The 25,554-nt window shown below is 34.4% G+C and overlaps 3 protein-coding genes and 1 pseudogene across 3 annotated transcripts; 1 reads left to right on the top strand and 3 right to left on the bottom strand.

Annotated features, from left to right (window-relative positions):
- Nucleotides 1–3,646: 3,646 nt before the first annotated feature.
- Nucleotides 3,647–6,492, bottom strand: LOC141678232 (uncharacterized). The gene is made up of 2 exons (XM_074484494.1): nt 6,189–6,492; nt 3,647–5,845 (listed from the first exon to the last, which is right to left on the bottom strand). Exon 2 carries the CDS (start codon nt 5,722–5,724, stop codon nt 4,027–4,029), a length of 1,698 nt encoding a protein of 565 aa, XP_074340595.1. The 5' UTR covers nt 5,725–5,845; nt 6,189–6,492; the 3' UTR covers nt 3,647–4,026.
- An 8,413-nt stretch (nt 6,493–14,905) lies between these two features.
- LOC141678138 (alpha-soluble NSF attachment protein-like) lies at nt 14,906–17,821 on the bottom strand (annotated as a pseudogene).
- A 1,861-nt stretch (nt 17,822–19,682) lies between these two features.
- LOC141676649 (amino acid transporter AVT6C-like) lies at nt 19,683–22,493 on the top strand. Its single transcript, XM_074482341.1, has 5 exons — nt 19,683–20,192; nt 20,940–21,092; nt 21,441–21,644; nt 21,722–22,187; nt 22,294–22,493. The coding sequence occupies exons 1-5, from the start codon at nt 19,793–19,795 to the stop codon at nt 22,409–22,411; spliced, it is 1,341 nt and encodes a 446-aa protein (XP_074338442.1). The 5' UTR covers nt 19,683–19,792; the 3' UTR covers nt 22,412–22,493.
- Nucleotides 22,494–22,867: 374 nt separating this feature from the next.
- LOC141678342 (uncharacterized) lies at nt 22,868–25,201 on the bottom strand. The gene is made up of 3 exons (XM_074484632.1): nt 25,127–25,201; nt 23,402–23,908; nt 22,868–23,285 (listed from the first exon to the last, which is right to left on the bottom strand). The coding sequence occupies exons 2-3, from the start codon at nt 23,906–23,908 to the stop codon at nt 23,244–23,246; spliced, it is 549 nt and encodes a 182-aa protein (XP_074340733.1). The 5' UTR covers nt 25,127–25,201; the 3' UTR covers nt 22,868–23,243.
- Nucleotides 25,202–25,554: the final 353 nt, after the last annotated feature.

Genomic DNA, 25,554 nt, shown 5'->3' with positions numbered 1-25,554 from the left:
TTTTGACGATGATAATAGAATATTTTCTATGATTAAATACAAATAATATATTTATATATGTATAAAGTATGTGTACATTATATAAAATTTATATAAATGTATTATTTAATACATTTACACACACTATAAACTAAAAAAATAAATTTTAAATTATATAATTTAAATATCATATATGTATTTAGTTTCGGATTCAATATACCGAATTCGGATACGGATAATATCCGCTTTTTCTCGGATACAGATAATATCCCTTTTTATTCGAATACGGATGCGGATTTTTCGGTCGAATATCGATTTTTTCGAATTTTTTTAACAGCGCTACTCATAGTCATAGCTCAGATATTTTTTGTTACCATCAATAAAATATACATTAGTACACTCATAGTGTAACTTCCATTATCGATGACAAAGTAATTTAGTTATAATTTATACTTTTTTCAAATCCAAGAGAATGTACTCTATTTTTCTATAAAAGATTTTCTTTACAATTTACTTTCCTAAGAGAGTGGACTTTATGGTATCATGTATGATAGAAGATATCGGCCGATTTTTAAAAATCTCAAAAAATTACTGAAAATTCGTTAAAAAAATATTTGACTAAATTGTTAAATCTCCAACAACCAAATGCATATTTTTTCGATAAAAAAAGGACTAAGGTCATCTCAAATAGTTATGATACAAAAATTCAAATTTGGATCATCAACTAATGCAAATACTGGTTAAAATTTCTGACCAACTCCAAGAGTATTGTCCAAATATATGATCCAAATTATTTTTTTACATATAATAATATATAAATATTATATGAAGCAACTTTATCTTAAATTTATCGTTTAATCATTATTAACAATTTATATAATATTTCATAAATTAATTAAATAAATAAAATTAATACACATAAAAATATTAAAATTGTGCACTTAATTCCTGAAAAACACATTCACTGCAATAATTAACATACAGAATATTATTGATGCACACTAATTTTTCGAATTAGTTTATTCTTCCCACAAATACTCCATTAATGCATCTCTAAGTGTCTCTTTATTTTTTATTTTTCTAAAGCGGTCCAAGAATTCTTGGAATCGAGTATTTTCATCCATCGAAATAGTCTCAACTTCTGGATCCGGCACTTCTGACTCTTCAATGTACTTTATTTAAATTTTAATAAAATTATGTTTTCTCATCGTTTAAGTTTTAGTTTAAAAATAAATTTTGTTAACTATTAATTATATTCTATAATTAATTATATAATTAAAAAATCAAAAATAAATTTAAAATCTAATAAAATACAAATAATAAAATCATTATTTCAGCTAATTGAATAATTCAGCAACTGTTTGGTGGATCAACCTGTCATCTACAACTACTGGCATATATTATCGGGCGTACGTGCACCAACTCCATTCTCCATCTGAATATCTGCATACACACAAACAATTTAGGCTAAGATTTCATGTACATATATCGAAAATTCGAAATTGCAACCAGATCTCGTTCCCGCTTTAATTGATATTCGAACGCGGGTCTGATTGGGCGGTTTAGATATAATAAATCGAACAAATCCTATTAATTCCGTTTTTAAAAAATGAACTCACTTAATCGAAAAATTATTTTCAACACAACCCAAGCCCTTTATATATTGGGTCGGGTTGGGTCGGGTTGGTTTGGGTTAAAACTCGAATAAAACTATTTAAATATTTTTAAGAGTCAAAATTACAAATAATTTTAATCAAAAGTTAAAGTGTACCACATAATTTAACAGAAGATAAAAATTATTGGTACTATATGTACCGCGTACTCTTCTAGTTTAAAGTCAGTAACTTATGGTGTGTTACTCGTAAAATAATTATTTTATTTCAAATATATATTTATTACAATAAATATATAAATTAATTTTTTTAATAATAATACTATAATAATAAAAAATCGGGCTGGGTTGGGTTAATAAGGGTTAAATTTTTTTGAAACTTGACCCGGCCCATTATATTCGGATTGACAAAAAATTAAACCAATTAAAATTCGGGTTTTGGATAATTCGGCTCCGTCAGCCGAAATAAGGGGCGGGTTGGGTCGATTTTACGGTTTGATCGTTTTTTTGTTCACCCCTTCGAACCGTACCTAAGTTTCAAATAATTTTAGCCAAAATAAATACATTTTTATACATCCTAACCGGTACCACACTTTCATTTTTGATAAGTGATTAATCAAATCAGGATTAATTATCAATTAATTATGATTTAAATTTTAATGAAGTTACGTTGTTCCTGTATAATAAATTAAATTAAAAAAAGTTTTATGACTGTCCCATATATACTTGCAAATAATTCTTCCATGCAGTCGTGCATAATGTATAAGTATTTATTGCAAAAGAATTTTTGTCCTTTGAAGTTAATTTAAAATTAGAGGTAACCTAAAAAGTAAAAATAATGTAATTCCCTTCACTAAAATTAGCATTATACTCCGCCACGACCCTAATGATTAAATATCAAGTAAAATGATCTCCACTACTAAAACATACACCTAGCTAACTAGTCACAAAAACACTTGATTAGTCACTTATTTATATAGGAGTGTTATAGTATTATTGTTAATTGAGTTTAGTGGCGTCCTAAGCATTCCATTAATTGTCCTCGTCAAGAACAACAATAATATTTTTTTTGTTGAGTATGGAAAAGTAATTTTCCTTTAAACAGTTATGGATGAAGAAACATATACTAATTTAACACAAATATGTAGTGAACTTGGATTTCATTTAAAATTTAGATTTGACTAGAAACATATTTGAATAAGAAACAAAATTTAGATTTGAAGTTCAAAATAAAATTCAAGATATTCAAATTTTAACAAAAATATGTGAATTTAAAATGATAATTTAAATCATATCATTTAAAATTTATCGTTTAAAATGAAATGCATGCACCCAAAGAGTATTAAATTATAGATTAAACACTTAAGCTCTACTATTTATTGAAAATTTGAATCTAAACTGATTTAGTAAACAAAAACAGAAGACAGTGCAAAACTCTCGATTTAGAAAGAGGAAAAGATATGGATTATTTTGTTGGTTTTTGACAAACTCAAAGTAACAGAACATGCAAATCAAATTACCAAACTGGGCCTGGTACATTTTCATTAGAGGCCTGAGTCACAATTTTGATTTATATTTGGGTCCAACTAACACATATAGGATGTAAACAAATAAACGATTCCATAGCATTATTTCAGCAATGTTTTTGTACAGTAGTAGTACAAAATACAAATGATTTCTTTTGGTCATCTTTCTCTGACGTTATGTAAATTACGTTGTCAGAACAATATTTAGAATTGGTTACTCTGAACTCTGCACTGAGTGTCCATGAATACATGTTTCGGGTATCGCACTCGCCAACGGTTTAAGAGATGAAAAGTCTAAGTAACATATTTTAAGTAAATTTTGTAACACTCTCTTAAATTAAATAAATGGGGTGAGAGTCCTCCCTAAACTGCGTTCCGATACCATGTTACCAGCCCCACTAAAATTTTAAAGTGGTAGAGAAAGATCCGAATATGATCTTATATTTTTTAACAACATAATTTTCGGAAAAATTCTACTAAGATAAATTTTGCAGAGGGGTCATTTAAAGGATGTCTATTCCAGACGAGCTCAAGGGGAATTCTTGCATCAACAAAGCAAATAAATAAGCAAAGTTCAGGATTACATGTAAGTTGGAATGTGGAAGTAAGAAACTACAAAGTATTAATGACATCTAAAGACCGCACCAGCGCCACCAGGGTTACGAGGTTCCTGCATCAGGCTCACTGTAGAAAACTTTTTGCTGCCCGCAAAATAATAATATCAATGTATGAAAACATCGTAAAGTACATAACTTCTAATCCTCGAAAAAGAATTCCATCAACACCTAAAAACGAAAGGAAACTACGAGGAAGGGGATACACTTTGTTCAGCAGGAAAAAAAGGGAACAGGCACTGCACAATGAACTCAAGATATACAAGATTTGCATTACAAACATTATATTAGTCATTTAACTGGCTTCTCTTTGTATTAATGCTGGAGCAGGAGGTTTCATAATTTCATCCCTAATATTTGTATTGGAAAGTTCTACCGCAGGAAGCTGCCTGCCAGGGCTACGGTATTCATTTGAAAATCTGCTTGGACTTGAAGAGTTTGCTTTCAATATGTTTGCTGGAGAAGAACTGTTCACAAAAGGCGAACTTGAGCCCGACTTAACCTGATAACCCTGTTCATCTTCACGGGGTAGAGGAGACATTGGTAATTGAGTATCTTCGTCCCCTTTCTTCCTGTAGAACTTATCCTCTTCAATGTCATAAGCATTGCCAGTTCGCACTTCCTGAGCAAGTGTACACCAACAACAGAAAAGCCACAATGCACAATCGGCAATGGCTGGTTTACCCCAGCAGAAAGTATACGGTGGCAAATTAAATCTCTTCCTCATTTGAATCCTCCAAAAACCACCATAGAGTAAACCAAATATACAAAGGAAAACCCCAGTAAGCCCCAATATCTCCCTCACAACTTCGTCATTAATATTGATGGCAGCCAAGTTGAAGATCCAAAATGGAGCCAGACAGAAAAGAAGAAAAGTCGCAATATGAACATACATGTTACCAAATCCAAGCCTCTCCATATTCCACCCAAAAACACAAAAACTACAGAATAGAGATAGATATGCTAAAGAAATATCTTCCCACATATCAAATATGCTTCCACTCCACTGTGGTCTGTCTTCTTCAGTATTGCCCGCAGATCTATGCGCAAATGAAAATCTCTTTTCCAATGTTTTTAATCTCAGTGGGCTTTTCCTGTTAATATCCGAAGAGATATTCTGAAGTTGTTGAGCTTCTTCATCATGTTCAGAATGGTAGTCCTTTCCAAGGGGGCTAACAATGGCATAAACACCAGCAATTGCAGGGCAACCAATTGCAAAAGAAATAGTTATTCCAACCCCTAAAGCAGGACGATCTGATCTCTTGTATCCCACATTAAGACCACACAAGGCATACTGTGCAAAACAGTTGAGGTTGAGAAGAAGTATGACAACCATCATGTGTGTCCATTCATGAGGTTTATAAGTCCCATTCTTACAGTAAACCTTCCGTAGTCTACAAATATCTTCTGGCTTCCATCTCAAGAGAAGTACAAGGTGGTATAATCGTTGTGGGTGTTGGTACAGACACATAAGGGTGAATAATGCATTGAGGATTTGATTATTAACTTCAAACCAAGCATTCCTCTGGTTTTTCCTAGGCAACGCACTATTTAACATTCCAGTCATGACAAGAAATAGAATTGCACCAGACACAGCAACACAAATTACCCACAATAAAAGGACCATATTCATTGGATTTCTTATCCATTCTTTGCAAATTTTTTTAAGGTTGTTCCAATCAATTTTCCGACTAAAAACTTTACTAATGCGTTCTCGAATACTACCCGAAAAAGGCACAGTACGCGAAAATTCATCTCTCAGAACTGCAATCCTTTGAAATTTAATAGTTGGAGACTCTAAAGCACCAAAATTGAAGAAATTAATTCTGTTGACCACTGAACTTAAGCTACCATCAGACAGAATTTGAGGGTCCTCATTCCCAAGAAGCTCCCTACGAGATGTTCCGATGCGCAGAGGCACAACCCCCTTGACTTTAGCACCACTAGTTTCATCAACTCCCACTGTGACTTCACCGTTATCAGTTGATACCATCCTAATCCTAATATTTCTAATTCCCAACAATAACTAAAAATTCAAACTTTTTTAAAACCCCAAATCAAATTTAGTCACTCTGATTCCTTGCAACTTACCCCGATCCTAATTTTGCTATTACCTATAAAACAAATCACAAAAAGGCAGTGTAGTTAAAATTTGAACAACAACTAGGCAAAAAATCTATCTAAATGCCATTTGTGTACAAGGCAAGTCCAAGAACCACATAAAAAATGGGAAATCTTATTATGCAACTCTTACTCAAACATCATAAACATACATAATCAAGCTGAAACTATAAGCATAAATCTGTTCAAAATCATATCTTTAAAGTAGACTATACTGCAAAAGCTCATAAAGACTTCAAGAAACCATCAAAAAGCAGTTAAACAAGTTCTAAACAGAAACTAACTACATAAACATGGCTAAAAATGAGAACATTAGCTGGATGAAAGAAGAAGTACCTGGGATCTGAAGAAATCATGGGAAATTTTGGAAACAAAATATCTTTCAGCCCACCATCAGTAACAAAGTACAAATGGTCATAATCTGACAAACTGTTGATTAAAGTAATAAAGTAAAGCCAAAGACATTGCATTAACTTAGCAAGTGGAACTAATGTTCATGTTATAATACAAATATTTTAATCAAAATATAAAAAAAATGTATAGAACAAATATTAATGAGCAATTAAAATATTCTTCACTCAAAACTGTGATATATTGATTGGTGTTGTATTTTAAAGTGTTAGATACAGATGGTTATATTAATAATATTGTGGCATGGGCTAATAATAGTAACGAACAGTTGAACACTAACCAGAGTTTAACAGGAAGAAAGTGTTAGAAAATGGAAAGTTTGAGGCATATTTTATATATGTTCATGATATTATTGCCGGAAACTAACACTTGGAGGTTGTTCCTTGACATGAGGACTTAAACTTTCATATTTGGATCTAAGATATTTTCTTAATGGAATCCATGAATATATTGCGACAAAGTTGCTTGTGTGAAATGGGTTTTGGGGATTTTGTCCCACATTGGTATTGTAAAAGAAAGATATTGAGTTTATATAGTATCTTGTGTTAGTGTTGTTTTCAACTACTAGTATAAGTGGAATGCCTGTGTGGCCTAGTGCTAGTGAGAACTCTTATATTTTTCTTTTCTATTACAAGTTTAATTATTTATATTGATTATTTAATTATTAATATAAAATATATTGAGTAAGGATTATTTTAATCATACTCTGAATATATTTTATAATATTAATATTAATTAATCAGGATATAATATAAATAATAAGGAAAACCCATTTTGTTTACTTTTTCTGTTTTGTTACTTGGTGTACCACATCGAGTAAAATAGAACTTGAGATTAAAATGACACAAGTCTCGGTGCCTACCTCGCAGACATATATGAGTTGCATAGATTTTTTGGGCAAACTGAGGTGCGAGTCGCCGTTGATCATTGTTGGTTCTGTGGCCAGATTGATCGGTTGTTGTTTTATCCTGGAAGCGATATTGCTGCATTCCATCACAGCTTAAGTGGGGGGCAATAAGCTCTTGAAGAACAGTCAAGTCCTCTTGAAGGGTTTGGCGACTCAGCTGTTTTGTTCATCTTCTTATCAGAATTTGGAAAGCGATAAGAGATAAGTTTTCTTTACTTTCTTTGTCAATTACAGTCTTTATAGTTTGTTATTGCCTTCGTGTTTTATTTCGTTAGTTGGTTATTTGCCATGTTCTTGTTATTATATATATAACTGCCCATTGTTGCTATGTAGTTAGAATTATACCCAACAATCTTGAAGAGATTATTGTTATATATAGTTAATTAGCAAGATGGTTAACGAAACTGATGTTCCTAAAATTGTTGAGACTGGTTTTGGTTCTGGTGGTACTACTACCATTGACTGGACCACGTATCGTTTTCCCCATCCAATTGATTTATCGGGTATGCCTAATAAATTCAGTGGTGGAGCTTCTTTTTCTCGTTGGCAGAAAAGAATGAAGCTCTGGTTAACGGTTAAGGGTCTATGATTAGTGGTACAGTATGATCCTCCTGGGTTGGATCAAGAGAAAGCTGAATCTGTTAAGGTTTATGCTTTATGGGCTGAGAAGGATGGGGTGGCTAGGGCAGCCATTTTGGCATCCTTGGAGAACACCTTGTTCGATATTTATTCATCAGATGCCTATTCTGCTAAAGTCTTATGGGATAAGCTGGACCAAACCCATAATACTGATTCTCAAGGATTTGAGAAGTATTCCGTGGCTAGATTTCTTGATTTTAAGCGGGTGGATGGAAAATCCATGACTGAACAGGTTCATGAGTTTGAGATGTTAATTCATGAATTGGGTCAGTCCGGTATGGTCTTGCTTGAGAAGTTTCGAGTGATGTATGTGATTGAAAAGCTCCCTAAGTCTTGGGAAGAGTTTGCTCTCTCCCTGAAAAGACAGAAAGGAGAGATCACATGGACTAACTTGATGTTTGACATCTCAGTACGGGAGCAGCACAAGTCCAAATAGGGACATGTGTTGCCTGTGGAACATGGGAGCTCGAAGGTAAATGTAGTGACTGTAGGACAGAAAAGAAAGGTAGTCACTAAGAAGGCTAACACTAAACCTGACAATAACAAGGCTAAGAAACCAAAGGCGAACAAACCATGTTGGTAATGTGGACAGGTTGGTCATTGGAGCAAGGACTGTCCAAGTAAGAAAGCTAAGAAAGCTGGAGTGGTAGCTCAAGCAAATACTGTGCTTGGACTTGGAACCACGAGTGGGCCAGTAGCTAACATGGTCATTGTTGAGGTTGTTGCCTCTGGAACCGATGACGAGTATGTTACTTACAACCCTGTACTACTTTCCACTTATCTGTCACATGAGTGGTTGATTGATACTAGAGCTAATGTATATATTTGTGCTGATATTAGCTTGTTTGTATCTTATCAACAGAGTCATGGAGTGACAGTGACGATCAGGGATGCTAGTGCTGCACAAGTGCTTGGAATAGGAAACGTGGACCTGAAGTTTGCTTCTGGGCGGATTCTATCTCTCACTAGAGTGTTTCATGTTCCCTCTATTCGTAGAAATATTATAAGTGGAAGTTGTTTAGTTAAAAACGGCTTTGAACTTTCTTTGAAGTGTAATAAAGTAATTATTACTCATACTGGTACATTCTTTGGCAAGGGTTACTTGTCTGATGGTTTGTTTTTAATAAATGTTGAACCCGTTTTGGGTGGTTTTATTAATGATAGTGTTACACCTTCTGTTAATTGTGTAGAATCATCTGATTTGTGGCACTTACGACTTGGTCATTTAAATCTTGGTGCTCTAAAGAATATGCTGAATTTAGAGTTGATAAATTTATTATGTATAAAAATGAAGCTGAAACACAAATTGGCAAAGTACTTAAACATTTGAGGTCTGATAGAGGTGGTGAGTATACGAGTACCTTGTTTAATGAATTTTGTGCAAACAATGGTATAGTTCATGAGGTTACTCCATCATACACACCTGAGTCTAATGGGTGGCAGAACGAAAGAACAGAACTTTTAAATACATGACTAACAGTATGCTAATTATTTCTGGGTTGCCTAAGTACATGTGGGGAGAGGCTCTGAATACGGCTTGTCATATTCTGAATAGAGTCCCTCTGAAACATATGGACAAGACACCATATGAATTATGAAGAAAGCGTAGGACAAGTTTGAGTTATCTTCGTGTGTGGGAGTGCCTTGCTAAGGTGCTTGTCCCTGAACACAAGAGAAAGAAACTGGATCCGAAAACTGTTGATTGTATCTTTCTGGGCTATCTTGAAACCACAACTGCTATGAGATTTTTAGTATTAAAATCTAACATAGATGGTATTGTGGCGAATACGATAGTTGAGTTTCGTGATGCAACTTTCTTTGAGGAAGTATTCCTTATGAAGACTGGTATACCTTTGGGTAGTTCTGAGGATGATCCCACTCACACATCGACTTCTATTCCTGATCATGTGGAAAAGATGACAAATGTGGGGTGGATCCTGGTAATAGCTCTACTCCTAACGAAGTAGAGGAACCTAGAAGGAGTAAGCGTGCAAAGGTAGTCAAGGACTTTGGAAGTGACTTTATCACTTACAATGTCGAGGATGAGCCTTTAACTTTCTGTCAAGCCAAGGATTCTTCGGAGTCAAGGCATTGGAAAGGCGCTGTAAAGAGTGAAATTGACTCAATTATTTCAAACGAAACATGGGAGTTAGTTGATCTCCCTCCAGGGTGTTCTACTATTGGATGTAAATGGATCTTCAAGAGGAAGCTAAACCCTGATGGCTCAATAAATAAGTACAAGGCTAGGCTATTTGCTAAGGGCTTTAGGCAAAGGGAAGGCATTGATTATTTTGATACATATTTTCCAGTTGCCCGAATGACAACAATCAGAATGCTTATTGCATTGGCTTCTGTACATGGTCTGATCATCCATCAAATGGATGTAAAGACAGCTTTTCTTCATGGTGACCTTGAAGAAGAGATTTATATGGATCAGTCTGAGGGATTTTTTGCTTCTGGTAATGAGAGGAAAGTATGTAGACTAGTCAAGTCCATCTATGGCCTTAAACAAGCACCTATAGACTGACATAAAAAGTTTGATGAAACTATTTTAGAATTCGAATTTTTTAGTTAATGAAAGTGACAAGTGTGTCTACTATAAGGTTAGAGGTAATGATTGTGTGATCGTGTGCTTGTAGGAACCAATATTGAGATTATTAACGAGACAAAGAGTTTCTTGAAGATGCACTTTGAGATGAAGGATATGGGTGAAGCTAGTGTGATTCTTGGGATCAAGTTGACTCAGTCAACCGATGGAATAACTTTGTCACAGTCTCATTATATAGAGAAATCTATACTTGAGAAGTATGGTTATTCAAATTTTAGAATCGCTAGTACACCATATGATTCAAAAGTTGCCTTAGTCAAGAATAGTTCAGGAGTTCATGTGTCTCAGTTAAGGTATTCTTAGATTATTGGGAGTTTGCAATATCTTGTTAATGTGACTATGCCATATATTTCTTATTCTGTGTCTAAGTTGGCTAGATATACAAGCTGTCCAAACAAGACTCATTGAGAGGCACTGGATAGAGTTCTTAGATATCTGAAGGGAACTATTTCCCTTGGCTTGCATTACCGGAGATTTCCGGGGGTACTCGAGGGGTACAATGATGCAAGTTGGATAGCTAAGAAATCTGGTTCCAATGGAGTGACTGGATATGTGTTTACCCTTGCGGGTGTAGCAGTATCCTAAAAGTCTTCTAGACAGACTTTGATTACTTGGTCTACTTTTGAGGCTGAGTTGTGTGCACTTGATGCCATGGGGACGGAGGCTGAATGGTTACATGGACTCATGAGTATGTTACCTGTAGTAAGCAAGCCGCTTCCTGCCAATTCTGTTCATTGCGATAGCCGTACAACTATCGACAAAGTCAGAAGTGTAAAGTATAATGCTAAAATAAAGAGACACATCCAAGTTAGACTAAAGTCTATAAGGGGTCTTGTGTCTGATAGGATTATTGCTATAGAGTTCATAGGAACTCAGGATAATATAGCTGATCCGCTGACTAAAGGGATTGAGCATGCTATAGTCCTTAAGTCGAGGTTGGGAATGGGACTGGTAACCCATCATAATTCATCAACAGCGGGAACCCAATACACCTGAGAGGAGATCCTTCGAAGTGTATTCAATGTGGTAATAACAAGTTGTAAGGATGAATTGGTAGTACCTCTACCATATACATTTAGATACTTATGTATCTGAGTCTATTCCCTATAAACCTTAAGAGGTACTTGAACTGCTAGTTAGCAAGAGTTATTTGAACTCTGAATGGGGTCAAGTCGTTTGACGAGATGATAGCAGTACATCTCTGGAGATGCCCAGCTAAGCGAATGTAATTGTGTGGTCGCAATTAGAGGAAAGGGTTATTCCTCGAAACATTCGACGAACAAGATCGAGACATGACCATTAACGTCTCAAAGCCGTAGATTGGCACCATAGCCTTTGACTTGTCATCGTCTATGGAGTGTGGTTACACCCAACGGATAAAGATTCAAGGTGAAACATTCCATCTGTATCCGGTAGCCATCGAAGTAGAGGACTTAGGAGGGTTCAAACTCGAGAGGGTACCGACTCTGAAAAGCAAGTCATGATAAAATCTGGTATGCAATTTAATTATGGATTTGTGGGGGATTGTTAGAAAATGAAAGGTTTGAGGCATATTTTATATATGTTCTTGATATGATTTCCGGAAACTAACACTTGGAGGTTGTTCCTTGACATGAGGACTTAAACTTTCATATTTGGATCTAAGACATTTTCTTAGTGGAATCCATGAATATATTGCGACAAAGTTGCTTGTTTGAAATGAGTTTTGGGGATTTTGTCCCACATTGGTATTGTAAAAGAAAGATATTGAGTTTATATAGCATCTTGTGTTAGTGTTGTTTTCAACTACTAGCATAAGTAGAATGTTTGTGTGGCCTAGTGCTAGTGAGAATTCTTATATTTTTCTTTTCTATTACAAGTTTAATTATTTATATTGATTATTTAATTATTAGTATAAAATATATTGAGTAAGGATTATTTTAATCATACTCTGAATATATTTTGTAATATTAATATTAATTAATCAGGATATAATATAAATAATAAGGAAAACCCATTTTGTTTACTTTTTCTGTTTTGTTACTTGGTGTACCACATCGAGTAAAATAGAAGAAGAGCAACTTGAGATGCCTATATATTGAGAGGTATATACTTGAGATTAAAATGACACAAGTCTCGGTGCCTACCTCGCAAACATATATGAGTTGCATAGGTTTTTTGGGCAAACTGAGGTGCGAGTCGCCGTTGATCATTGTTGGTTCTGTGGCCAGATTGATCGGTTGTTGTTTTATCCTGGAAGCGATATTTCTGCATTCCATCACAGCTTAAGTGGGGGGCAATAAGATCTTCAAGAACAGTCAAGTCCTCTTGAAGGGTTTGGCGACTCAGCTGTTTTGTTCTTCTTCTTATCAGAATTTGGAAAGCGATAAGAGATAAGTTTTCTTTACTTTGTTTGTCAATTACAGTCTTTATAGTTTGTTATTGTCTTCGTGTTTTATTTCGTTAGTTGGTTATTTGCCATGTTCTTGTTATTATATATATAACTGTCCATTGTTGCTGTGTAGTTAGAATTATACTCAACAGAAAGCATGTATTATTCTTCTTCAGCCTGTCACAGAAATGGTAAGAAGGTCAACGGAGAACAGTTTAAGGTAGAAGACAGGCGGTCTGGTTATTATTTTTCAAATTATCTTTGTTTATTACTACCCTCCGTCCCATGTTTGTATACGTTTACTATTTGAACGTATTTCGAGACTTGTATAAAATATAGTTTTATAATATTATTTTTTTTAAAAAAAATTAAATAAAATTTTAAACATTAAACTTTTATTCAGAAAAAAAAATTAAAAAAATATTATAGAGTTATGCTTTAAAGGAGCATTGAAAAGCGTGCCAAACAGTAATGTATAGAATTCAATGGGACAAAGGGAGTATACACTTTTCTCTTTAAGATGTACCATTAAATTCTGTACATTTCAAAAAAATACTCAAAATAATAAAAGTTTAATAATATAAAATTCAACTACATCCACTAATTTCTCTCACTGTACTCACTTTATTTATTAAATATTGATTGATCCCACCACTTTATCCAACATTATACATTTTCTCACAAAATTACATTTTTTCTTTCTCTCTCATTCCACTACCTTACCAAAGTAATGTTATTTTAACATGTTTCTACCAAACCATTTGTATACAAATGGCCGGGAGGAAGTATATTTTTGTGGTAGGTAGGGGTGTAAGAGCAAGTCTAACAATGTTCTACTAGATGCCTTATAAATATAATAAAATATAATGTATTAATGATTTAAGACATGATTTTTGCATATTAACTCAAACAATATGCCTTATAATGGTGCCCTATTATTAGAATAATATTATATTTGAATTATAATTGGAGGGAAAGAAAAGATGATAGCGAGAAAAAATGTGTAAAAAGAGAGGGAATTTTTTTTATTGATATAAATTAAATAGGACATGCCTAGTGATGTCTTAAAAATGAGACATTTAATAAATGTCCTAACTGTTTTAAGTCACCACTAAGACATCGTTGGAGCACTCATTTGAACAAAATGTCTTAAATTCTAGTTTAGGACAAAAGTTTAGGGCACTCTTGGACTTGCTCTAAACGAGTCAAATCCTTCGCGAGCTACTTGAACTCGGCTTGTAAAATATTTGAATTCGGCTCAGTAACAATCAACCCGAGATCGAGATCAAGTTTTTCAAATTATTTACCGACCCGAGCTCGAGCTTCAAATTACTCATTTCGTAAGATTCGCGAGCCTTATCGAACCTTTGCTACGTTTAACTTTTTGTTATAAAATATTTTATATAAATATTAAGTATTTATTTATATTTTATATATTTAGCAAATCGAACTCGAGCCAAAACTATCATATTTGGAGCATTTGTTCATAGTTGGTGAGATCTATTCAACTTTAGCGCCGAACTCGAGACTATCGAATTTTTTACGAGCCAAGTTTTGAGTTTGAAATTAAAGGTTAAGTCGAATTCGAGCCCGAACTCCTTTAATTGAGTTCGAGCCGAGTCTAGCCGGATAGTTTTCGCCTTGCTCGATTACACCCCTAACCCCTAACGTTAGGGTTAGGTGTGTTGTGAATTGATCCTTTAAATTATCTATGTTTTTTTTTTAAAATTTCTAACACTCCTTTTATTTTGATTTATAGCGGGAAATTTTATAAGTTCTCTTAAAAAATTAATCGTCAGAGACAATTAAATGATGAGATTGTAATTCTTTCTATTACTCCAACAAAACTTTAACGAATTATATAAAATTCTTAATCTTAAACTTATTTCAAAAAGAAAACACAAGCAAAGCAAACGACCCCCAAGTCATTTCATTCGTGCCTGGGACTGGGACTAGTCTCCTATAAAGAAGTTTACTGCTTAAATGTTGGAGTCCTGTTCATTTCCAAGTTCATCTTCTGTATTGGTTCCATCAACTCTACAACCTTCATAAAAACCGGGCACCCAACAACTGTGCACTTTTATTTATGTGCAATATTAAAACTCGAGACAATGCAATAACAATCAACAAAACTCACTGGTTAACACCGGAGTGGACGTAACTGCGTGATGTACATCAATAACCACAAAAATGTGAAGATGTCGATAGTTATCACTAAACATTGCAGTATCATACATTATCAAACGCACACAGAAACATATTCAAGTAAGATCCCCATCTTCATCCTCAATCTCCTTGGCCTTTAGCAATTCCTTCACTCTCAATAGGAGGGTTGTCTTCCAAACATCCTGCAGAAGTAAAATCAGTTTTTTTTATGCCCGTAATGGACAAGTTGAAAATTATTGATCAAACATGACGAAAAATGTAAGGTATATTAATTAGCCACAAAAAAATTCTAAGAAGTACAGTTTATTCTAGAAACAACAATGAAGGTAACCTACATATAAAGTTTCTAAACAAAATCTTTTATAACACTCGATATACATATTATGCACCCTGCCTTTATCAGGGCCAATTATACATTGGTATTTGGTATAAAAGATATCATACTTGGTTTCTCATAACGTAGACCTCTCACTCAGAACTCAGAAGTCACCCATCACTCTAAAGCAGTATTACAAATGACATATTTACAGTTACAGGTAAGGCCTCTAAGGCTCTAACAACTCGAGGCTGCATCAATTATTCCATTTCATTACAAGCTGAGTATTATTTGTATCATCTATCCCAACTCATCCCTGCAACCCAAATCTCAGCCTTGGAAATCTTTCAAGCGGTTCTACCCTCTTCTTTTCTCACCTTTCTCGTCTCCATTCAAAGGTATCCCAACTCATCTTATTTCTGATGCTTATATTGAAGCCCTATCATGTTTAATGCCCTAGTTTAATACTCATCTTTAGGAACTTACAAAATTACAATATAGAGCTGTTTTCTAACACAATGCAACCTAGAGCCTCCCGACGAGTAGATGTCTGAAAAATCCCACAAGGGAGGTGCATCATGCAATAAAACAGTCTCTTTAATATCATAAACAACTAATCTCTGCACATGATAACCTGAGATGAGCATAGAATACAAAGCTCAAAATACCAGTTTAGTCATGCTATCGAATTCCTTGATTGCATCAGTAAACTTCATGACATCTTCATCATCAACTGCAGCCGCCAAGTCCTGTCCAATAAAGCGATTCAACATATTAAGAAGAAGCTTACTTAGCCCACTGTAACAAGATGCATAACAATTAGAGAAGACATTAAGATTTGCCTCTTGAACAAAATATATGCAAATACAAAGAAGACCATCAGATTGAACTGGTGATGCTAGATATGTAAATTAAATGTTTTATAATTTTCAAGTGGGCACACAGTGCTCGCTGGTCGGGTTGAAGGATAAACAGGCAAATAATAAGATACGTTGTGACATCCTAACATACCGCCAGAAATTTATATTCTCGTGTTTCTCAAAAAGTAGGATCCAGTTTCTGCGAAAAACACACAATCAAACTCAATATCTGGACCTGCTACGTATACAAGCCAATTTCATGCCAACGTGGAGACTGAACCTCATATTTCTCCAAAGCATTGGTGATTGCAACGACATCGTTTTTACAAAGCTGGCAAATTCCAGCATTTAGAAGATGACCTCTAACTCCATACTTCAATGTACTCGTAGGTAACTGGATATTTTAAGAAAAGAAAACTTGATAGATGCCCATAAATGATCTTTTACCAACTTCAGCACTGTCAACAAAACATTATTCCTTCCCAAACAATATAATAAAGAAGAAACACAGAGCAAAAGTTCTTTTATCATTAGAAAGAATGCAACAGGAAAGGATATCCACAGATTGCAGTTGTTAAAGGAAATCTATGACCCGTAAATCCTAACAAACTTACTTCTCAAGCTGAGCAGCAAACTGAGCAATCTTCTGTTTGCACTGGTTTGCAGAAGATGATACATCTTCACTTTGAAAACGATCAGCTGCTTTATCTAAAAAATTCATAGCCTGCTCCAAATTTTGCTCCTGCTCACATAATTCAGCAATTTCCTGCAGGTACTGCAGGCATCATGTCACTATGTAATATTAATTAATTAGTGGGATCTTCCGGAAAGGATGCAAGTACATCAAAAAATTTAAACATCAGTATACAACTCTCACATTTTACAGAAATGACTTGATAAGAAAAACATATACAAGCCCATAAACTAAAAAGTATTATCAAAAGCAAACCTTAATAAAAGTTAAAGCAGTCCCAAAACCTTGTGGTGTTAGGAGAAGATTTAATTGGGTCGTAATATATTCAACACTTCATACCATTGGTTTTAAAATATGACCCCTGCGCTTTTATTAAACAAACATCACATACTTTGAATTAAAAGTATCGCACAGTGAAAACTCAAGTACAAGACAACATGCAACTCAAAAAAAGAATTATGTTTATTATGACAAGAAGTGCACACACATTAATGGTCTTTCCATTATGAAGGAATAAAATTGTAATTACAGCTAAGATGATACCTTATAGTATATTGCAGACAAATTGAGCCTCCCGATCTCCATAAACAAAATTACTGCTTGTTCTAGACAAGTTAACCTCCCCTCCTTGCGGTTAAGGTAACGACTTCCGCTTCTGCAGTGCCTTTAAAATGTTAAAAGAAACCACACCTATCGAGAGATACATAGATGAAGAGAGAACACTAAGGCATTCTGAATTTCAACAGTCTACTTTCAAGACTTCCTAAACTGGCTTTTACCCATACTCTTTATTACCAGCAACAACCTAAGGCATTGTAGACACCAAAGGCTAGTTGATGTCACACACTCTGAAAGCCAGCGACTGATCGATAATCAAAAAGTTGTAGAAAATCAAGGACAGGAACTCTGGATTACATATTAACTAAAGGAAAAAAAATTACACGTTCTAATTGAGATTTACATCTTTATAACATAATTTACAAAGAATTGAGATTGAGAAGCCCAATAGAATACATAAGGGGTTTCAGTTGGAGAATCAGTTGGGCCTGGAGTTTATGTTGGACCATCGGATCCCCTTTTCCCATTAGCTGTTAGTGATGCACAAAAAACCCGGGCCCGAAAATCTGGCCCGGCCCGATCCGATCAAAGCCCGGTAAAGCTCGGCCCGGTCCCGGTCAGGGCTTCGGGTCTCGACGGACCCTATATTTTTAGGCAAAGCCCGGCCCGGCTCGGTTAAAAGCCCGGGTTTCGGCCCGGCCTGATTAAAAGTCCGGTTATAATCTGATTATTCTGATATATTTTCTTATATATTTATAAATTCACATTTCCTATAAATATAAATAATACTTTAAAGTCATTTATATTTACGTATTTGTGATTAATAATATTATTTATATACTTTGTTGTATAAATAATGAAAGAAGATATAATAAGTACACTATATATATTTTAATATCATTGTTATCATAACAATGATAAAACATATTATTCTATAAACATGTTTATTTTTTACCGAACTTAAATGTTTTCAATAATGTTTTCATAAAATATTTTAGGTAAACTAATACATTTTTACGATGATCTAGTTGCTAACATATATATTCTTCGGAATCTCTAATAATACTCGATCCGATTTAAATTAGAAAAAAGCCTGGTCGGATCCGATCCGGCCCGAAAAAAGTCCGATTAGGCCCGCCTCGAGGGCTCAAACGGACTCTGACATTTTTGAAAAGCCCGGCCCGGCCCGATTAAAGTCAAAGCCCGAAAAGTCCGGTCCGGTCAAAACCCGGTCCGGTGGACCTTTTGTGCATCTTTAATTACATATGTCATAAATCGAAATTAATTAGTTGAGATCGTTATTTGGAATAATTTTGAAACAATTTATTTATGATTTATCAATACCTTATCTATCGGTCAAAAATATTTAATAATTTATTTACAATTTATCATCACTTTTTTAGAACTCAACTGTTTTGTATATCCATGTACGTGATGAAAGAAGAAAGTGAAATATTATCATCCGATGTGAAATATTGATTGAACATAATATTAATAATAATTTCCTTTTGCATAATCCTACTCATTCCAATCGAGATTTTTAAAGAATATACTCGTGAAATTTTAAAAAAGTGGGTAACAGGCGACAGCACTAATTATTTGACGCAAAGATTTTTAGTTTGGCATGGCATATCATAATGTCTATCTGGAGATCTTATCAATTTCTAACAAATAATATATACTAATTGATTTATAGATTATAAAATTATTTTCCACTGTCCTCTGAGTTTTCTTCCTATTGTTAAATGTTAATGCAGCCGTATGGGCCCAAAATCCAGAGATAGGATGGGCCTAGGATCTCAAAGTAATGTCAAATTTAAAGCCATGCCCCATTTTTTATTTTACATAATATTTCCTTTATTCTTTTTTAGTTATCATGTTTGTGAAAAAAATATTGTATCAAGATAGTAATTTTTTTAGTTGTTACATTTATAAAAAAATTTATCACAAAATAATTATTCAAAACTCAGATATTATCCGTCTAAAATAAAGCGAATATTATTCATATCTGAATCCAACAATTACGGGTAGATATACTAATATAGAAAAATTCGTATCCGAATTATCCGTTTGACAACTTTACTAAAAAAGGATGGGGAAGTATATAATTAGCACAAAAATTTGAATAATTACATAAAATAAAAAAAATCATGATAAAAATAGTATATTTTTAAATTTATTACATAAAGAATCTAGTTAACTAAATAAAATGTTCACTTACCCGGTAAAAAAAAGAAAAGAAAGGAAGGACAAAAAGAAGATATATCCAGCACATTCACCATTCACACGTTCATATTCGGACAAAAAAAGGAAACTAAAAATCTTATTGATCTTTACATCTCTGAGAGTCTGACCATGACTTGCAAACCAAATTGGGTTGTCTAAGAACAGCTTAAAAAGGCAAAATCTTATGCACCCTATCAAATCAACAGAAACCAACAAGTCAATGAAGTTAGAAACAACATCAGTAGCTCCTCTACTACCAAAGATCATACAAGCTTCAGATGAAGGTGCATCAATATCATCTGCAGTTTTCAATATATCAACCTGCATGATTGGTGCTGGGATCATGTCAATTCCAGCAACTCTTAAAGTCCTTGGTATCATTCCAGGGTTTTTGTTGATTGTGCTGATGGCTCTTTTGGTGGATGTCACTGTGGAGTTTTTGCTCAGGTACACTCGTTCTGGCAACTCAAATTCTTATGCTGGTGTTATGGCTGAGTCTTTTGGGAAGACTGGATCATTTGCACTGCAGTTCTGTATCATTTTATCGAATCTCGGTGGGCTTATCATTTACTTGATTATTATTGGTAAGATCAAGATTCTTTGCTAGAACATATATTTACAATATTTTGAAATGTTGTGTGTTCATTTACTTGATTATTATTGGTAATATCAAGATTCGGTGGTAGAACATATATTTACAATATTTTGGAATGTTATGTGTTGTAATGTATTGGTTTTTAAGTAGAAAGTGAGAGTTTTGATAAACAAGGTCATGGAGGGTGAGTGAGATTTGTCACTATTCTATTAGGAATCCTATGCATTTCTTTACATACAATGTTAGCTTGGTTGTCAATTACTAGTTCCAGAGATGATGGGAAATTCGGTACTATTAGTGGTTGTATCATGATGGTAGTTAAATAAACCGCAGCATAACATGTGAACATGTGATTGCTTAATCAAGATAATTTTAAGAATTTTATTGCGGAAAGGGCACAAATGCAAACATTTTGCTTATAAGTTGAAAAGAGGGTAAGGTTTGTGTTACCTTGCCAGCTCTCCTAAAACCATAAGGTGTTGGAAGGGCTTACTTTGTATGTTATACTTTTGTGTCAATACTCCCCTTTTATGAGAACTCATGTAGGGGATTAAAGAGTAGTATACAAGAAACCCATCAAGATAGCTCTGATTCCATGCCAAGTTACCAACCTCGAAGGGATTAATATGTATATCATTCTTATAGTTAACAATTTTAATTTACTGAATACACCTGAATTGACTGAAGGCAGTAGTAGTTGTTAGCTTGTTTGCTAATCCTTGTTAATTGTTCTCAGGGGATGTGCTCACAGGTAGCCAGTCCAGTGAAACGATACATTTGGGTATTCTACAAGAATGGTTTGGCATCCACTGGTGGAACTCTCGCCCATTCGCTCTACTTTTCATGGTGCTTTTCGTTTTGCTTCCTCTGCTCTTGCAGCCACGTATAGGTCAGAGTTTAGAAGAACTGTTCATGGCACTAATTATTTGATTTTTATAAATTTCAGAGCAGTACTCCCTTCAACATGTTTCGCGAACATACTTGTGCCTGACAGATCTGTTATCCAAATTAAACAACTGTTAGATTATAAATTTGAATGTTGAAATCTTTTTGCCAAGGCTTGGTAGAATGAGCAGTGGATCGTAGTTCCACTAGTAGCTCTCAGGCTTGCTATAGGATGGGGGTTTAAGAGTTAGTGGAGACAGTGGAGTCATTGACCATTTTTTTAAATATTAAAATGGCTTGCAGCATGTATTAGGTATAATATACTGACCTTGGTGCTGCTTGTTGGTTGCAGAATCACTAGGACATGCTTCAGCAGTGTCTATTCTCTTGGCATTGGTATTTGTTGCTATAAGTTTCTCTATGGCCATTTATGCTATTTGGGCAGGACAAACCATGAAACTGAGACTGTTTCCAGATATTTCTAGCACAGATTCCTTCCTTAAACTATTCACCACCATCCCGGTCTTAGCCACAGGCCTCGTCTGCCATATTATTAGTATGTGTGTGTGTGTGTGTATGTTTCGCTTATAAGCTGTGTTGTTGAGAACTTAATGTAATCTACTTCTGCTGCAGTTCATCCAGTCAAAGCAGAGCTGAGTAAAACTTCGGATATGACCTCAGCTGTCCGGATGTCTCTGTTACTCACTGTTTCCATTTACTTTGCTGTTGGATTTATTGGATACTTGCTATTTGGTGACACAATCATGTCTGACATGCTTGTAAACTTTGATAAAAACTCTGATTCTCCACTTGGTTTGTTAGTAAACGATGTAGTTCGAATAAGCTACTCAATCCACCTGCTCTTAGTATTTCCAGTAATCAACTTCTCATTAAGGGCTAATGTCGATGAACTCCTCTTCCCAAAGAAAATTTCGTTGGAATCGGATACCCCAAGATTTGTGTGCCTTACATGTGCTATACTTGCGATTGCTTACTTGGCAGCAATAGTCGTTCCCGACATATGGTATTTTTTCCAGTTTGTCGGATCAACCACGATTGCTTGCCTTGCATTTGTATTCCCAGGTGCAATTGTTTTGAGGTAAAAACTTCTGGCCTCTTTCTATTTTTTTCTGAATTACCTTCTGATTATAATTATTTAGCCCAGTATTTTGATATATATCTTCTTGTGTATAATTGAATGGCAGAGATGCTCATGGTATATCAACAAGAAAGGACAGGATTATGGCTGTGGTGGTGATTGTTCTAGCAATAATAACAAGTTCAGTTGCCATTTTCAACAATTTGTACAGTTCAGTTCAGTAAAAGTACATGTATAATTTTTTCTTCACTCCTCAGATTCAAACTGGAAAGCCCACAATCTATAGAACCAAAAGTACTTAAATGACCTGATCAATATACCAACGTACTTGAATGATTTGAACAATAATCATGCTTCCAACTATGTATGTACTATAATTTGAACAAATTCAGCATTCTGTTAATTTTTTTTTGAATATTAACCATTGAACTAATATAAATTTAGTAGCTAGAACTATCAAGTGTCGTATTAGAAATATCAAGTAGGCAACCAAAAGTTAAACAGGTTCAGTGTAGCATATTCAAACTGAACACAAATGAATGAACGCTACATAGTGTATTTGCTCTAGGGGAAGGAATGCTTAGGTATGGCATGATGATGTAGTGCGATAGGGAGAAGGAATGCTTAGAGAACATTAATATAAACCACTCCCATATCATCTCAAATAACACTACTTGATCAGCAAAAAGCAAGAAATTCAGTAGTAAGAATAAATTGTAGCTAATAAGATGTTTGACTCACAGTACATATATGCAATCTCCAACATAAATTTTGTTTCTCCAGCATAAGAGTGAACACAGACTATCGGCCAAAGTAAGAAGGGCAGAAACAAAGTACCACTACAGCCATTTAAACATTGGCACATACTTGTACACAGTGAGGCACAAACCTGTACACAGGGACCAAGACTTAGAACCAGTAGTTAAAAGAACAAGATTCATACTACAAGTGCTTAACCGAGAGACACAATACTTCGACGGTAGTTTCTTAAACAAGATTATACTATGAATGCTCAACCAAAAGAACAATACTCCAACAGCAACAACCCCCAGCTTGCTATTCGATATGATGACTCCTTAGCTCGGCCAGACCATAACCCTTGTTTAAAAGAAAATACATTGTGACACACAAGAAATAAACATTATATATATATTGAGTTCAAAAAATATTATAATGAAGTTATAAGCAGAGTATTTGTTTGTGCATGAACATACCATGAGTATCCAACAAACACAAGAGGCAAAGCCGCAAACTATGGCAGTTGGATAATCACCCTTTGTTAATGAGATGACTGAGAAACCACTTGATTGCTTTGAAAGAATGCGCAACACATCAAAGAATACTTCTTCAGTAGCATACAAAGCAATGAACAAAATTTCAGATATCACAAAAAAGGCGGAAAACCATGTTACAATTCCTCCCGCTCCGCTCTTCGTCAGGTTAGGGAGTACCATCACGCCCACCGCTGGCAGGGCACCAAGCAGAAACTCTGTCATCCAATTGTAATCCTTATGAGCTCTGGACAAAAACCTTGTGATAGCCCCTTTTTGAGGCAGCAGTTCTGTTAAGACGATCACGATAGCAGTAAAAATTACTGTACAGACCACTGTGGTAGGATCCGACAATGCGAATTTCCTGTGACCCCACTCAAACAACAGAGCAATGCAGCCTCCTACTGCCAGGTAAAACATCCACAATACCATTGTTCCAGTCCTAGACATCTAGCAAAGAGCAGAAATTAGATAATAGCAAAATTAAGGAAACATGAGACAAACAATTTCTAACCTGGCCCAAGAGACCTACCTGGCTAATTGCATATTCAGGGTCTCTTACATCTCATAAATTAAACTAACAAGTAAATAGTACTAATTATAAAGAAGAGCAGCATGTACATTATACAGCATATACATTATACTGACATTACACCAACCTAGCGATTTCTAACAAATATGTGAATGATACATAAACATGTATAAACACATTAAGATAAAACAAGTACCTCGTTGCCTTACAATTTGATAAACATATATATACACATTATGATGAAACAAGTACCTTGTTGCCTTGCAATTTGAGGAATTCAAAACTGCAGCTCAGGTCAGGTGGAAAAATTGTAGCAAAGGCGAAAATCACTATTATTAAAAAATGAATCAAAAGCCTTACTAGTAAAATGCAAACTACAGATATTCCAAACCAGCTTATAAACAAAAACAATTTGTTCTATACCTAATTATGCAAATACATTCACATCTCCAAACATAAAGAAGAACACTCTACAGATCAACGTGATCCTCTCAAAAACAATTTCGTTATGTAAACCCTAGCAAACATTAATATTGTACCGAAGATTAAAAAAACAGAAAATACCATAGTTAAATCTCAAACAAAATCTACAAAAACTAATTTGTCACCAAAAGGCACCAATGCTAAATAATTAATCGAAAGCTTCGATATACTAGTAACAATGTTAACCACGGATATTCCACAACAAACTAAACAAGTTTATAACCAAAATTACTTTGTTCTCTGCTTTCATTTATATCTATAAAATAGAGAACAGCTAGCTAGCGATCAACATGCTCCTCGTGAAAACAATTCTGGTTCCTAACAAATTGTTAAATATTGAACGGAAACAAAATGTGAATCAATATCAACAAATACATGTTCAAAATTATCTAAACACGCAATTTAAACACGTAATACGAAAAGAAAAGGCAATACATACATAATCTACTCATATTTTATAGAAAAACAGAATATCAAGTTGTTCTGTTTTTGAGAGAAAAATTGAAGCAAGTGCACATTACACATAAAAGAGCAAGAGCAAGTGCACATTACACATAAAAATCAACATCGTGTGTGTGAATTATGAAGCAACAAGAGAGAGAGACAGGGAGAGAGTAATGAAGCAACGAGAGAGAGAGAGAGAGAGAGAGAACCTGTAATTTGCGGTTAGAAGTTGAAGAATGAGAGGGAACAAACCGTGCTGAAAAAGAAAGAGACTTAAAAGGGAAGGATTGTTGATTATGTTCAGGTGCGACGCGGGTGTAAATTAGAGCACCTTCCATGGGGCTAAACCCAAGTCATTAGTAATATTAATATATTATTCTCTTTTTGTTTAATTGTATTTTTAGCAAATTTTTTTTAATCAAAATTAGGGATTTTTGCCCACGCTACGCGTTCTAAATATATTCAATTTTTTAAAAAATATTAAATAATATAAGATAAATGTTTACGTAACTTTTCAGTTAATGAAAAAAATGTACGCGGATATATTTTTTCACGTATGTTAGAAAAATATATGTTGTGTTGTCATTATTTTTGTTTTAAAACATAATTAACTAATTTTAAATTTTATTTGTAATAA

The sequence above is a fragment of the Apium graveolens genome, chromosome 8, assembly GCF_009905375.1.
Source record: "Apium graveolens cultivar Ventura chromosome 8, ASM990537v1, whole genome shotgun sequence".
NCBI classification, from domain to species: domain Eukaryota; kingdom Viridiplantae; phylum Streptophyta; class Magnoliopsida; order Apiales; family Apiaceae; genus Apium; species Apium graveolens.
This window is presented reverse-complemented; position numbering and strand designations above follow the sequence as displayed.

What these genes read in the sequence shown, in the direction of transcription:
- LOC141678232 (XM_074484494.1), bottom strand. Translation starts at nt 5,724, where the DNA reads ATGGTATCAACTGATAACGGTGAAGTCACAGTGGGAGTTGATGAAACT.
- LOC141676649 (XM_074482341.1), top strand. Translation starts at nt 19,793, where the DNA reads ATGCACCCTATCAAATCAACAGAAACCAACAAGTCAATGAAGTTAGAA. An exon ending in CATTTACTTGATTATTATTG is followed by an intron (nt 20,193 to 20,939) that starts GTAAGATCAAGA and finishes AATTGTTCTCAG; the next exon opens with GGGATGTGCTCACAGGTAGC. An exon ending in CCAGGTGCAATTGTTTTGAG is followed by an intron (nt 22,188 to 22,293) that starts GTAAAAACTTCT and finishes ATTGAATGGCAG; the next exon opens with AGATGCTCATGGTATATCAA.
- LOC141678342 (XM_074484632.1), bottom strand. Translation starts at nt 23,908, where the DNA reads ATGTCTAGGACTGGAACAATGGTATTGTGGATGTTTTACCTGGCAGTA. An exon ending in GTGTTTGTTGGATACTCATG is followed by an intron (nt 23,286 to 23,401) that starts GTATGTTCATGC and finishes CTTTTAAACAAG; the next exon opens with GGTTATGGTCTGGCCGAGCT.